The sequence below is a fragment of the Papio anubis genome, chromosome 2 (genome assembly GCF_008728515.1).
Source record: "Papio anubis isolate 15944 chromosome 2, Panubis1.0, whole genome shotgun sequence".
NCBI classification, from domain to species: Eukaryota; Metazoa; Chordata; class Mammalia; order Primates; family Cercopithecidae; genus Papio; species Papio anubis.
The window spans coordinates 65,735,854-65,748,889 of NC_044977.1; the positions used below are offsets into that span (position 1 = coordinate 65,735,854).

At 38.6% G+C, this 13,036-nt stretch overlaps 1 protein-coding gene across 4 annotated transcripts in view; it reads left to right on the forward strand.

Moving 5' to 3' along the window:
- CNTN3 (contactin 3) overlaps positions 1 to 13,036 on the forward strand; it is a 346,250-nt gene that overhangs the window by 245,458 nt on the left and 87,756 nt on the right. For all 4 annotated transcript variants that reach the window (XM_009200333.4, XM_017955288.3, XM_017955289.3 and 1 more), the window contains exons 10-11: positions 776 to 905; positions 3,324 to 3,474. In XM_009200333.4, coding sequence (XP_009198597.3) covers positions 776 to 905; positions 3,324 to 3,474 — 281 coding nt within the window. The remainder of the gene's footprint in view (positions 1 to 775; positions 906 to 3,323; positions 3,475 to 13,036) is intronic.

Consider the following 13,036-nt stretch of genomic DNA (forward strand, 5'->3'; position numbering starts at 1 on the left):
AGAGCTTTTCAGCATGGCATTTCACTGGGAAGAAGTCCTGGTGTGAATTTAGTCTGTAAAGTAATCTACTGTTTTTTTTGGTATTGAAATTAGAGAAGGCCTTACTTTAATCAAATTTAGGATATCATTTCCTTTTCCTGTTTACAACTTGGTGTGGCCTCTGGAGAATGAATGTATCTATTACTTGGTTACCTTGTTACATAAGTACATATTTTCTCCATCACTCTCATTCTCAAGCCATGTAATTTATGCCCTTTTTTTGTATACTAAGTCAATTATGTTCTTTCAATTTCCATACCTAACCTTTCATACTACCTAGAAACTCTGGTAAATATATGTGTTTCCCAGAAACCTTTCTAATCCACAGATTTTATAATGTTTTTAACTTGCATGATTTGAAAAAACATAGCGAAAACATTTCCAGCTGATGGGATAAAAATCAACCTCATAAAACATTTTTTAAAGTCATGGTACATTTTTAAGAAACTTTAACTGTAGGGGGAAAAGTAAAATGATTTCATATTTTACCTCTTGCTTTGTTATCTATTTTATGATATACTTTTGGACTGAAGGATGTTAATTCGTACTTCTAATGCATAGCTATTATGTAAATTAGTCTTTCACATTTAAAATAAGGAAAAGGTTAAATTTCAAGCCAGCCTGTCTAATATTCTCAGAAAAATGCAGGAAGTTTGTGTATGAGTGAAATGATAGTTCATTTTTATTCTAAAGTGATATGTTTGTTTATATGAAAGACATTTTTATTATCATCTAGGAGAGAATACAGATAGAAAATGGTGCCCTTACAATATCAAACCTAAGTGTGACTGATTCTGGCATGTTCCAATGCATAGCAGAAAACAAACATGGCCTTGTCTATTCCAGTGCTGAGCTCAAAGTTGTTGGTAAGACTGATTTTCTCTGTTCTCCTGTTAATTTTTTGTCTTCAATCCTTGATTGTTTCCAGAAGCAGTAATACTTACTTTTCACGTTAGATTCCTACATCTAATAATATCTACAGTATTATAGCATGATCATTCAGTTTCTAATCCAGGCATACCTTTTAACAGTTTCTAAGGAAAAACAGCAACTATGGCCAGAATTGAGGACCAAGGGTTAAGTAAATCTACAGTAGGAATCAAATATTGGCATAAGATATCCTTATCCACCTCCAATATTACCAACTAAGCAAAGCCTTTTAGGAGGATAAGTGATTTTGGTGTTCTCTGTTGCCGGTCCCTAATAGCAAATACCAAAATTTAAGTCAATCGTATTTGATTCAAAAAGAGTTGCCTTTGCCTTTAGTGGCTCTGTTAGAAGCATGACACATTGGACACATTGAGGCTTTCATTGTCCAAGGCTCCACTGCTTGAAATCGTAGATGATCTTCTTCTTGTACTTTAGGTATAGGAGAAAAAGAAAATTTTCTGTCATGTTTAAAACAATTGTCCAGAAGAACATTTACATTGCAAATGATTGAAAATCCAAGCAAAATGCCATGTCATAGTATAGCATAGCACAAATGAATGGAAGGAAGGGAGGAAGGGAGGAGGAGCAGGAGGGCTTGTTCATCTGTCCATGTTATTAAAATGGAGAATTTGGATTTCAGCATAATTTGGTCCAGCGTTCAACCATTATCAGGTTCTATATGATGTTTCCCAACAAATTGAATTTATTACCACAGTCATTCCGGTGGAAGAAAGACGGCTGTCTTAATTGCTCAAAGGGAAGTCAAAGTGTTGCGTGCCATTGGCCCCAGATAGCCTAATTTGGGTTAATACTTGTTTCTGAACCAATCCATATGGTCAGCAAGTGATAAGGTCCTGCATGATTTAAGTCAGTGTTTCTCAACCAGGGACAATTTTGCCCTGAGGGAAATTTAGAAATGTCTGGAGATATTTTTGGTTGGTGTGGGAGATAGAGGACCAGTATGTGGTATTCGCATCTTGTGGCTGAAGGACAGATAGGCTGCTAAATATCCTACAGTGCACAAAGTAGCTTCTCACAAAAAATAATTATCCAGCCCAAAATGTTATATGTCAAGAGTGATTGAAAAACCCTGGTTTAATGGGAAGTAGCTCTCTCATCTCTAGTGCCTGGCAGTTAGAAATGTATCATCTGTACCAGGAGGACTGATGCCTGGAGGGATGATCAACTGAAAATCTGGCTGCTGTTATCCATGACAGAGAAGTAGTATATTATGACAAAAAGAGGGAGGAGTTTGCATATAAGTCTTAACTTGAAAGACTGCAATTCTATTGTAATAAATTAACCTAATGAGCCATAGTTTATCAATCTTTAAATTGGGTGGAACCCTACTCAATGTACTGTGTGGGATTGTTGTGTATCAAAAATACGAGGTGCGTAAACAAAAGATTGTATTCAAATATAAACAAGTTTTTGTTTTAACAAAAATCACTCTTTTAGGATTTTAATTTTTAAGGCCAGCAACCTCAGGATGCCATGTTTTCTTTACCACAATCACATATATAATTACATAATATGATTCACTCTAAGATTTCCACTGATCAAATAAATAAATTATATTCACTGGGATTTGCCATAAGACACAACGTTAGCTATTTGGAAAATGGACTAGGTTTTTAACGTTTTTCACATTTACAGTAAAAGGAAGAGTGATTTTTTTAAATTAACATACCCTTTCATTCAAATGATACAATATTATGTATCTTAAATGTTCAAATGTTGTTTCAGGATTAACATCCCATGAATTATTAGTAAACGTAATTATTTTCTACACATTATTATATTTCATGCAATATTATAGCATTTAAAATAATATGTGCATAATATTATTTTTCCCCAGTTTGGAAGTTCAACCTAACAGTTTGAACATTTGATCATAGCACTTGATACATGCATATGTATGAGAATATTAATTCAATGCTTAGCCTCTGTTCTCAAAGCTTTTGCTGAGCTTTGTTGAATGCTAGGGAGTGTACCAAGTGCTATGTCCTAAAGGTTAGCAAGAGAGACAACCCTATTCCTATCTTCGTGGAGCTAACATTTAAAAACATTCTATACCAAATGTTTTCCTTTTATTTAATAAACGCATGATTGAGCTACTTTAAATCTTCACCATAAACTAAAAATTTCTGTATAAAGTAATTGTCTCATGATTTAGACTTGCTAGAAAACATAATAGCATGAATTATCCTGTGTGTGGCACACAGTAAGCCAAGTAAATCAAGCACTGACACCCTGAATGTAAAGAAAACTTTTAAAACTGTAAAAATGGGCCTTTACAATTGACAAGAAATTTTGTAAATGATCCACTTCTCCTCTCCTTTCTCGCTTTTCAGCTTCTGCTCCGGATTTTTCAAAGAATCCAATGAAGAAGTTGGTTCAGGTGCAGGTGGGCAGCCTGGTCAGCTTGGATTGTAAACCCAGAGCCTCCCCGAGGGCACGCTCTTCCTGGAAGAAGGGGGATGTGAGCGTGCAGGAGCATGCAAGGTATTCTGATGTCCAGAAAAGCGGCCATTTACTTTCCTCTCACTTTCCATGCTGATGTCAACATAGGTTTTAAATATGAAATGAAACCAAATAGCATTTCAGTAGCATGGGAGATCTTTAAGAACTAAAATAGTGGCATTTTTGTTCTTTAATACCTTTGTAAGAGTATTCAGTTTTTTGAAATCGAAACACAGAAAATATATCTAAGTTCTTCCCACGTAGAATACTTTTTTTTAACAAGAATTTTCTTCCTGAATCACTGGGAAGACTCAACCAGAATGATGAAGGAATGTCGGTCCCAGAAGCAGACCCACATCCCAGGACAAAGAAGAGAAGGATGTATAATAACAGCACATGCCAAAGAAATACAAATATTGCTGTTATCCTGCACTCAAATAATTTTGCACTACTGGTATTTAGTTTAAGCAAAGGCGTCCCTGGTTTCCTGGTTATAATTATAACATTGAGATGAAGAAGCAGGATGGGCTTAGTGAAAAGCACAGATTCTGGAGCTAGACCACCTGGTTTCAAATCTTCATTTTTGCCTTTACTTGCTCAATACTGTGACCTAATCTTCCTGTGCCTCATTCCCTTATTTGTTAGTGGGAATGATAATAGTTCACGCCTAATGTCAAGAATTGTTATGTGGATGAAGTACATAAATATTAATAAAGCACTTAGGTAGACACCTGCCAGAAAGTAAGCATAAGTATTGGTTATTACTGCTGCTTATCTATTATACATTTACTATTTATTTATTATTTATTATTACAATTTATTGAGTATTTATTGCCAGGGATTATGCTCAGAGCTTGTGATAAGCAGAGTAATTGGCCCCAAGGCATCCCTCTCCTTATCCTGGAAAACTGTTACTGTGTTATCTTACATGGCAAAAGGTCATTAAATTTGCAGGTAGAATTAAGGATGGAACTGAAGTCATATCAGTTGACTTTAAAATAAGGAGATTATCCTGGAATATCTGGGTGGGCCCAAAGTAATCACCTGAGCCCTTAGGAGAGGAAGAGGAAGGTGGAAGGATTGGTCAGAGAGCTGTGATAATCACAGAAGGGGCAGGAGAGACCTGAAGCCTGAGAAAGACCCTGATGAGTGTTGCTGGCTGTGAAGGTGGGGGAAGGAGCCAGCAGTAAAGAAAACAGGGACTTCAGTTCCATGACCACAAGAGGCTGAATTCCACCAGCAACCTGAATGAGCACAAAATGATTCCAGATTCGGAAGGAATGCAGCCCTTCTGAATCTTGATTTTAGCACAGTGAGACATATACTGGACTTCTGACCTCCAGAACTGTAAGAGAACAAATTGATGTTGTTTTAGGCCATCAGGTTTGTGGTCATTTATAACAGCAATAGGAAACTTAACGCAGAACACTACGTGAATTATCAGCTCGAAATATTTCTGCAGGTAATGAGAAAATGGAAACTTAGTGGAATTAATTTGTCTGAAGTCACATAGCCAGGATTGGGAGCCATTCTGTTTGACTCTGGGACATAATCATTAAGCTTTATCAGAACCACATTTTGTACAGGGAGCCCAGAATCTTTGAGGTGGTCTCAGCCGTTGAAGTCATAGAGTCCAAATTATTACTTTGGAAATGAAAGGAAAACGAACAAACAATAAAACCTTAGGCCAAGAAATGTGGATTTGCTTTTCTAAAATCACAGCATCAGATGGCACATGACCAGGTTGAACGGCTTTTAGATTATAGGCCCAAAGGTATATTTAGACAAGTTGGTTAGAACAGCACAATCTGTAGTTCCTCCAGTATTTAACCAAAGATACCTTCATTAAAAGGCAGACACAGCAGGATGACAAGATAAAATTGTGAACTGAGTGGTTTGACACAATCCAGCCAAATGCTAGGCTGCACAGAATAGATTTCTGGAACAGGAGGTTAATTAGTGATTTGCAGTTTGATTTTGTAAGCCGGTTTAAACAACTACGGGCTTGTGGCACAAACTAGTTAATATTGGCTATGCTGGAAGTTAACTCTTCATATGGAACTGCTGACATTTTTGTTTTCAAAATTTTTTTAATTGATTCAATAATATACATGAATTAAATAGAGATTATTTCCCGTGGACATCAATGCTTTGTACAATACTAAATCAACTTGTCGCACAGTAGCAAATATAGTAGGTAGAGGCTTTTAATCTTAATTTTTAAAGGGGATAAAAGGATTAAGAAATTTAGCTAGCGATACACAAGGAGAGATTTATATCCACATTGTATAGTGATGGTGCTGGTAAAAATGTATAAGTTCCAGGATCTAACCTGGAATTTCTGATTTAGCCACTTAATACTTTAACCTATACTTAATACAAGTACAGATTTGTGGCACAAGCTATTTAATTTTGACTATGCTGGAAGTTAACTCTTCCTTTATAACTGCTGACATTTTTGTGTTCAAAGATTTTTGAACACAATTTAGTGTCATTAGATCAGCTATGTAATACCTCTGAACCTTCGTTTCCTCTTCCATAATATAGAGATAATATATCCTTCCTTACATAGTCACCATAAAATCAGTATTTAGCCTGATATTTGTACATATACATATACTGATCTCTAAGAATGAGATCATGTTGTAAGTAAAATTTTGAAAGTTAAAGTGGCTGAAAAAGAATTTTTTTGTTTGTTGGTTGGCTGTTCATTGGTTGGTTGGTCACTGTGAAGGCTGACAATCAAGGCTACCTGGACTCTCCATTCAAAAGGAATGCAGGCCCTGCTGTTTTGCTGTCCCATCACTCTCAACTCGTGAAACAAAACCACTGTTTTAACGCCAGCCTCCCAGTGACATCCCAGGCAACATCAAGGAGGAAGGAAGAAGTAAGAATGCACTTCCTTCTGTTTAAGAGTGTTCCCAGAAGTCCTATACAACACTCTTCCTTAGACCATACTAATCAGAAATTCATTCCCTGGCCACATTTAACTGCAAGAGAAACTGGGAAATGCAGGTGGTTTGTTTTTGTTTTTGTTATTTTTTTTTTTCTGGATGGGAATGCACCCAATAAAAAAATTGAAAGTGTGTTTTTAAGGAGAGAAAGGAAAATAATTGCTAACCCAGCAGTGTCTCATGGTAATAATAGTTAGTTCTCTGTCCCTTTCAAGCCTCCTGACACTCTGCTTTCTATGATATATTTCTAATATCTCCCCTACAGATCATAAGCTTTCATATAGGAAGATATCTGTAAAAAAGAGGGAACATATTTAAAAGAGGGTCCATAGTGTTCCAATCCTCCTTAGATCTGTGGTTTGAATTTTGTATTTATCATTTTGAACAGCAAAAATCACTGATGAGCCAGGGCCTTGATGCTTAGGGAGAAGCCTGCTAGAAGCAATTATGGAACAAGTTGCGGACTTGAACCTCCTCCAAGTCCATGGGAAATCAGAGTGGCCACAGCCATCACTTGGCAATGAAAGCCCCGGATCTTTCCCTCTTGACTTGATCTGCAGGCTTCAGCCAAATCAGAAAAACATGTTAAATGGTAGATTTATTGTGGTTGTTAGATCATGGACTGTTACAACTTTTAAAATGCGGATTCAATCTTATTTGAAGGAGAAATGAAGTCATTGGTGCATTCAAGAATATAAGACAATTTTGGGGGGGGGGATATTTGTGACAAAATTTGAAATGTATTTGATTTTTAGTTTTTTTAAGAGGCTAATTTGGACTTGTCGGTGAATAAGAAACTTACGATAAAGGTGAAAGCTTTCTCTAGCCTAATCTAAAGGCCATTGGCAGCAAATACATTTTGATTAAGGTAATATTCTGTATATGTGTCATTCAAGGTCTAAATCAGAAAACAAACAAAGGATTAATACTTTTCTTAAGCACTGAATAAACTGAGGCTGGGTATAGTGGCTCATGCCTGTAACCCCAGCACTTTGGGAGGCCAAGGCGGGCAGATCACCTGAGGTCTGGAGTTCGAGACCAGCCCAACCAACATGGAGAAACCCTGCCTCTACTAAAAATACAAAATTAGCTGGACGTGATGTCACATGCCTATAATCCCAGCTACTTGGGAGGCTTGAACCTGGGAGGCAGAGGTTACGTTGAGCCAAGATCGCGCCACTGCACTCCAGCTGGGCAACAAGAGGGAAACTCCTCCTTCCAAAAAAAAAAAAGGATTGGATAAACTGATAAATGTGCCTTCTATGTAAATCATATAATAATATGTTTGAATAATCGACCAGGCGCGGTGGCTTGTGCCGTTAATCCCAGCGCTTTGGGAGGCCGAGGCGGGTGGATCACGAGGGTCAGGAGTTGAAGACCATTCTGGCTAACACAGTGAAACCGCACCTCTACTAAGAAATACAAAAAAAATTAGCTGGACATGGTGGCGGGCGCCTGTAGTCCCACCTACTCAGGATGCTGAGGCAGGAGAATGATGTGAACCTGGGAGGCAGACCTTGCAGTGAGCCGAGACTCCAGTCTGGGCAACAGAGTGACACTCCGTCTCAAAATATCAGCACAATAACAGCTTTGCAATTATGAATCAGCGGTGATAATGTGGATCTAAGTCAGTGAGACACCTAAATTACAGAATTGCTTTGAAGAAATGAAAGTTGTTTCTTTCAAGTATGGAGAGCATTTCAAGCTAGAGTAGTAAATGTATTACTGCCCAACAGTGGTCTTCAAAAAGCTGCTCTGAGTAGATAACAAAGGCTTATCCTGCAAAAAGTGATTCCTGGGCTCTCACAGGTAAGTTCACATTTGAAAATACCTTGAGTACCTACTATATGCTAGACACTAAGTATTTGTTATTTATCAGATACGTCTATGCCATTGTTTTTAGCTTTTCAGGGCACACAGACAGATAACAGGACAGGTACAATAAAACTCAGTTGGCAAAGTACAGGGTGTTCAGGGATCACCTGGGAAGGCTCTATTTCCAAATTAGGGATCAGGGCAAGCTCCCTGGAGAAGGTGATGTCTGCAGCAGGACTTGAAAGATGATCGGGGTTTTTGTTGGAGAAAAGTGTTCCAGGCAGAAGGGACAGCATGTGCAAAGGTACAGAGGCCAGTCATGGTTTGGGTACTATCTTAGTTCATTTGGGCTGCTATAACAAAATACTAGATTGAGTAATTTATAAATAATGGAAGTTTATTGCTTACAGTTCTGGAGGCTGGGAAGTCTAAGAACAAGGCACCAGTCTGGTGAGGGCTCACTCTCTGCTGCATAGATGGGGCCCTGTTGCTGCATCCTCATATGGTAGAAGGGGCAAGGCAGCTCCATTCAACCTCTTTTGCAAGGGTACTGACCTTATGCCCCTATGTCTTAATCACTTCCCAAAGCCCCCCCTTCTTAATACCATCGCAATGAGCATGAGGTTTCACCATGGATTTTGGAGGGACATATTCAGATCATAGCAGGTACTTGATTAACTGATTTTTCAGTGGACCTCCATTTTAAGGTGCCATGACAGAGAGTAGGCAGAGAGAATTGGGCAGTAGAGGTAAGCAGGGGTCTTACTGTCAATGACAGTGTACCCGAATTAGGGAGTTTGGGGTCTATTCCATAAGCAGTGGGAAGCAACAAAATAAAATCAAAGGAGAAGACATACAGGATTAAATTTCTGTTTAAAAAAGAGGACCAGCAGGGTGTGGTGGCTCACGCTTGTAATCGCAGCACTTTGGGAGGCCAAGGCAAGTGGATCACTTGAGGCCAGGAGTTTGAAATCAGCCTGGCCAACATGGTGAAACCCATCTCTACTAGAAACACAAAAATTAGCTGGGCATGGTGGCACATTTCTGTCATCACAGTTACTGGAGAGACTGAGGCATGAGAATTGCTTGAACCCAGGAGGTGGAGGTTGCAGTGAACCGAGACCTTGCCACTGCACTCCAGCCTGGGCAACAGAGCGAGAACTTGTCTCAAAACAAAAAAAAAAAAAAAAAAAAAAAAAAAAACACTGGTACCAGCAGATGGGTTAAAGTGGTACCAAGACTGAAGGCAAGATTCCTCATTAGCAGCAATCCACCAATCTGAGCAAAACAGTATTACAGCCTGAACTAAGAAATGACAGTGGAAATGAAGGGAAGCCTTGAGGAGTTTGAGAAAATGTTCCATCAACAAGACCTGTTGATTAGAGGCATGATTTGAAGAGAAGACGGGAGTCAAGGATAAATCCTAGATTTCCGGGTTAGGAATCAGGGAGCATGGGAGACCCATTCAGTGTGACAGGGAATCTTATAGAAATGGCGGAAATGAGGGCAAATAGGATAAGTTCAGTTTGAGATTGGTTGAGTTTGAAGTACCTACTGAAAAACCAACTGGATATATCTGTGCATACAAAGGTTGACTGAATCTGGAACTTAGGAGAAAGACTCAGGTTATAGAATAGCAATTTATGTGTCGTGAACTTGGAGATGGTAGCTGAGCCATTGTAGTGGATACAATTTTCTAGGAAGGGTAGATGTCATTAAATGGTAGATACTGTACAGCCTGCCTCTGAAACTCTTGTACATGCAAGTTATGAGTAAAGAGAACTGTGTTACGGTCTCAGTTAGTGATTTAGTGATTGATTTATTAAGTAAGTGTCAAGTCACCTGGTGCTCGACTATTCTAAACTTCATAATTACTGGCATTCAGTATTGAGTAAAGGTTTTTCTTTTTCTTATTTTGGCTTTTTTTGTTTGTTTTATATTGGTATTATCCAATCCAATATTGGGTAAAGTTATTCTGCTTTTTTTCTCCCTGCAGCAAGAAACATTTTTGAATAAACAAAAATTTCCTGCCCTTTTCCAATATTCAATAGTATTTCACCAGGTGTCAATGTTTTTTGCTGTTTCATTCATTCATTCACTTAAATCCACCTATTTCCAAAAAAGACAAATCAAAACTGTATGTTTTGTCTCTTTTAAGGAAACTAACATTGAAAAAGACCCTTGAGAATGTGAACAGGCATGGTTTGTGAGAAAGAGCCAGTTGGCCTATTTTAAAAATTGTTTAACTTATCTCTATCACTTAGTGGTATTTAAAACATAGTAGCTAATTAGTTTTTTAAATGGAGTCCTTCATTTGAATGCTATTGCTTATAATAGTAAATATTTTATTGCAATAACCTCAGTCAGAAGAAAGTAAAAGAATGGCTCATTGCTTCTAATTAATACATTAAAATCATTTCAGATGTTTTATGCAACATTTAATGCTATCAAAAATTAAATGCCTTTTAGAGAAAGAGTAAAGTTTTTTTTTTTTTTTTTTCCAAATTTGAATAACTATAATCTGGGCAATGTTTTTCAAAGGTATTACCCAATCTTATTATTTCCTGCACATAGATAAAAGCTGGCATTAAAATGCAATAAGCATTATATGCTCTATTATTCAATTTATGTCACATTTTTGACAAAGGAGCAGTTTTAGGGGAAAAAATAGTGATCACTGCTTGCCAGAGGCTGGGAGTGGGTATAGAAGTTGACTCTTGGGGACATAGAAGGATTTTTGGGGTGAGGGACCTGCTGTAGCTCATGATTGTGAGAGATGACGTGACTGCATTCATCTGTTAAAATGCACAGAACTGTGCATCTGAAAAAGGTGTTTCCGAGACCAGCTTGGTCGGGGAGACACTTACCCAGCAGCACTAGAGGAATTAAAGACACACACACAGAAATATAGAGGTGTGAAGTGGGAAATATCAGGGGTCTCACAGCCTTCAGAGCTGAGAGCCCCGAACAGAGATTTACCAATGTGTTTATTAACAGCAAACCAGTCATTAGCATTGTTTCTGTAGATATATGATTAACTAAAAGTATCCCTTATGGGAAAAGAAGGGATGGGCGGAATTAAAGGAATGGGTTGGGCTAGTTAACTGCAGCAGGAGCATGTCCCTAAGGCACAGATCACTCATGCTATTGTTTGTGGCTTAAGAATGCCTTTAAGTGGTTTTTCCCCCTGGGCAGGCCAGGTGTTCCTCGCCCTCATACCCTTAAACCCACAACCTTCCACCTTGGGCGTTAGGGCCATTATGAACATGTTACAGTGCTGCAGAGATTTTGTTTATGGCCCGTTTTGGGGCCAGTTTATGGCCGGATTTCAGGGAGCCTGCTCCCAACAAGACGTATCATACTGTATTTAAATTATGCCTTAATTGTAAAAGCTATATGCAATTTTACATTCATCTCCACCCTAATCAAGTAGTTTCATATAGGAGTTTAAAAGCTCAAGAAATGCTCTTAACTGGTCACCTTTGCCATTTATGAAATACTGAGTCATGTGATGATGGTATTTACAAGCAGAATCTAAACTTTTGCAAACAACCAGGATGATTCTTTCAGAGCCAAGACCTCTTAGCATTTCTGTCATTGCCACTCCTAGTGGCCACAGCCTCACTTTGATAAAGATGTGTCTAGAAACGCTGTCACTATCCAACAGATCTGTTTTAGGTGGCACTTCCCCTTGGCTCAAGCTTTTAAATGAAGAACAGGGATTCCTTTGCCAAAGGAATGTGTCTGTCTCCATCTCTTCCCCCTTCCCTTACACTACCTGGCTCCTCTCCTCACAGTGTAGTCCACTTTTCTTCATACTGTTGAAAATGCTGCTCCCATCTCTGTCAGCCTTCCACTGTCCCCTTCATCCAAAAAGCCTGACTTTATTTTAATCTTCCCCTTCACCCGTGGTCTACCCATCAAAACAGTTGTTCCCTCACAACTGCCAGGTAGGTGTGCAAGCTCAGTGAGTTTCAGTGAATCTACCCTCAGATACAGAGCTGAGATCTCAGTGAGTCTTTGGCTCCTGTATCTTACTTTAATCTCTAAGTGTTGAATCTTGAAGCACAGGGAGAATTTTATTTCATATGTGGATGCCATCACTTTTAACAACCAGATAGATTGATGTCCCCGCCTCCTGCCTGGAAGGAAGGTACTCCATGTCGTTTACTAATTTATCATATTGTTATTTTTCACTGGGTATTATGTCCATCTCTGGGAATACATAGATGAATAAGAGACATCAAGGAGCCATCAAAAAGCCCACAGTCTATTGAGAATGTGGATAACTAAACTATCAGTTACAGTGGAATAGACTATATGATTAAGGTGACCATGGAAGTTATTCTACAAACTGGGACATTTTAGAAGGGAAAGGGGGCACTGTTAGTAATTACCTCCAAGACAACACGTGTAAACTAGGACTGGCTGAGCATACTGGACATTGCCATCCTGCCTTTAGTGAAGGTGTTTATAGAGACTGTTGCCAACTGGTCTTTTAAACCAGTAAGAATCACAGAGAAGAGATGCTGTCAGCCCTGGGAAGCAGAAGAGCAGCTCCATGAGTGCAGACATCTCAAAGGAAGGGATGTAAAATGCAGCAAAGCAAAAGAGTGGGGAACATGCTGTCCAAACAGAAAGGACTGCACAGGCAAGAAGCAAAACTGGGTATTTATTCCTTTATTCCAGTTGTGTCAGTGGCAAAGTTCACATATGATCATGAAAATAAGAAAGCCCGGCTTGAGTTCTTCCACAGATAGAAAACCATTCCTCTTCTTCAAAGGAGGTGAACATTGGAGGCAGATCTCTTCTCTTAAAGGGATGATTGAGATATC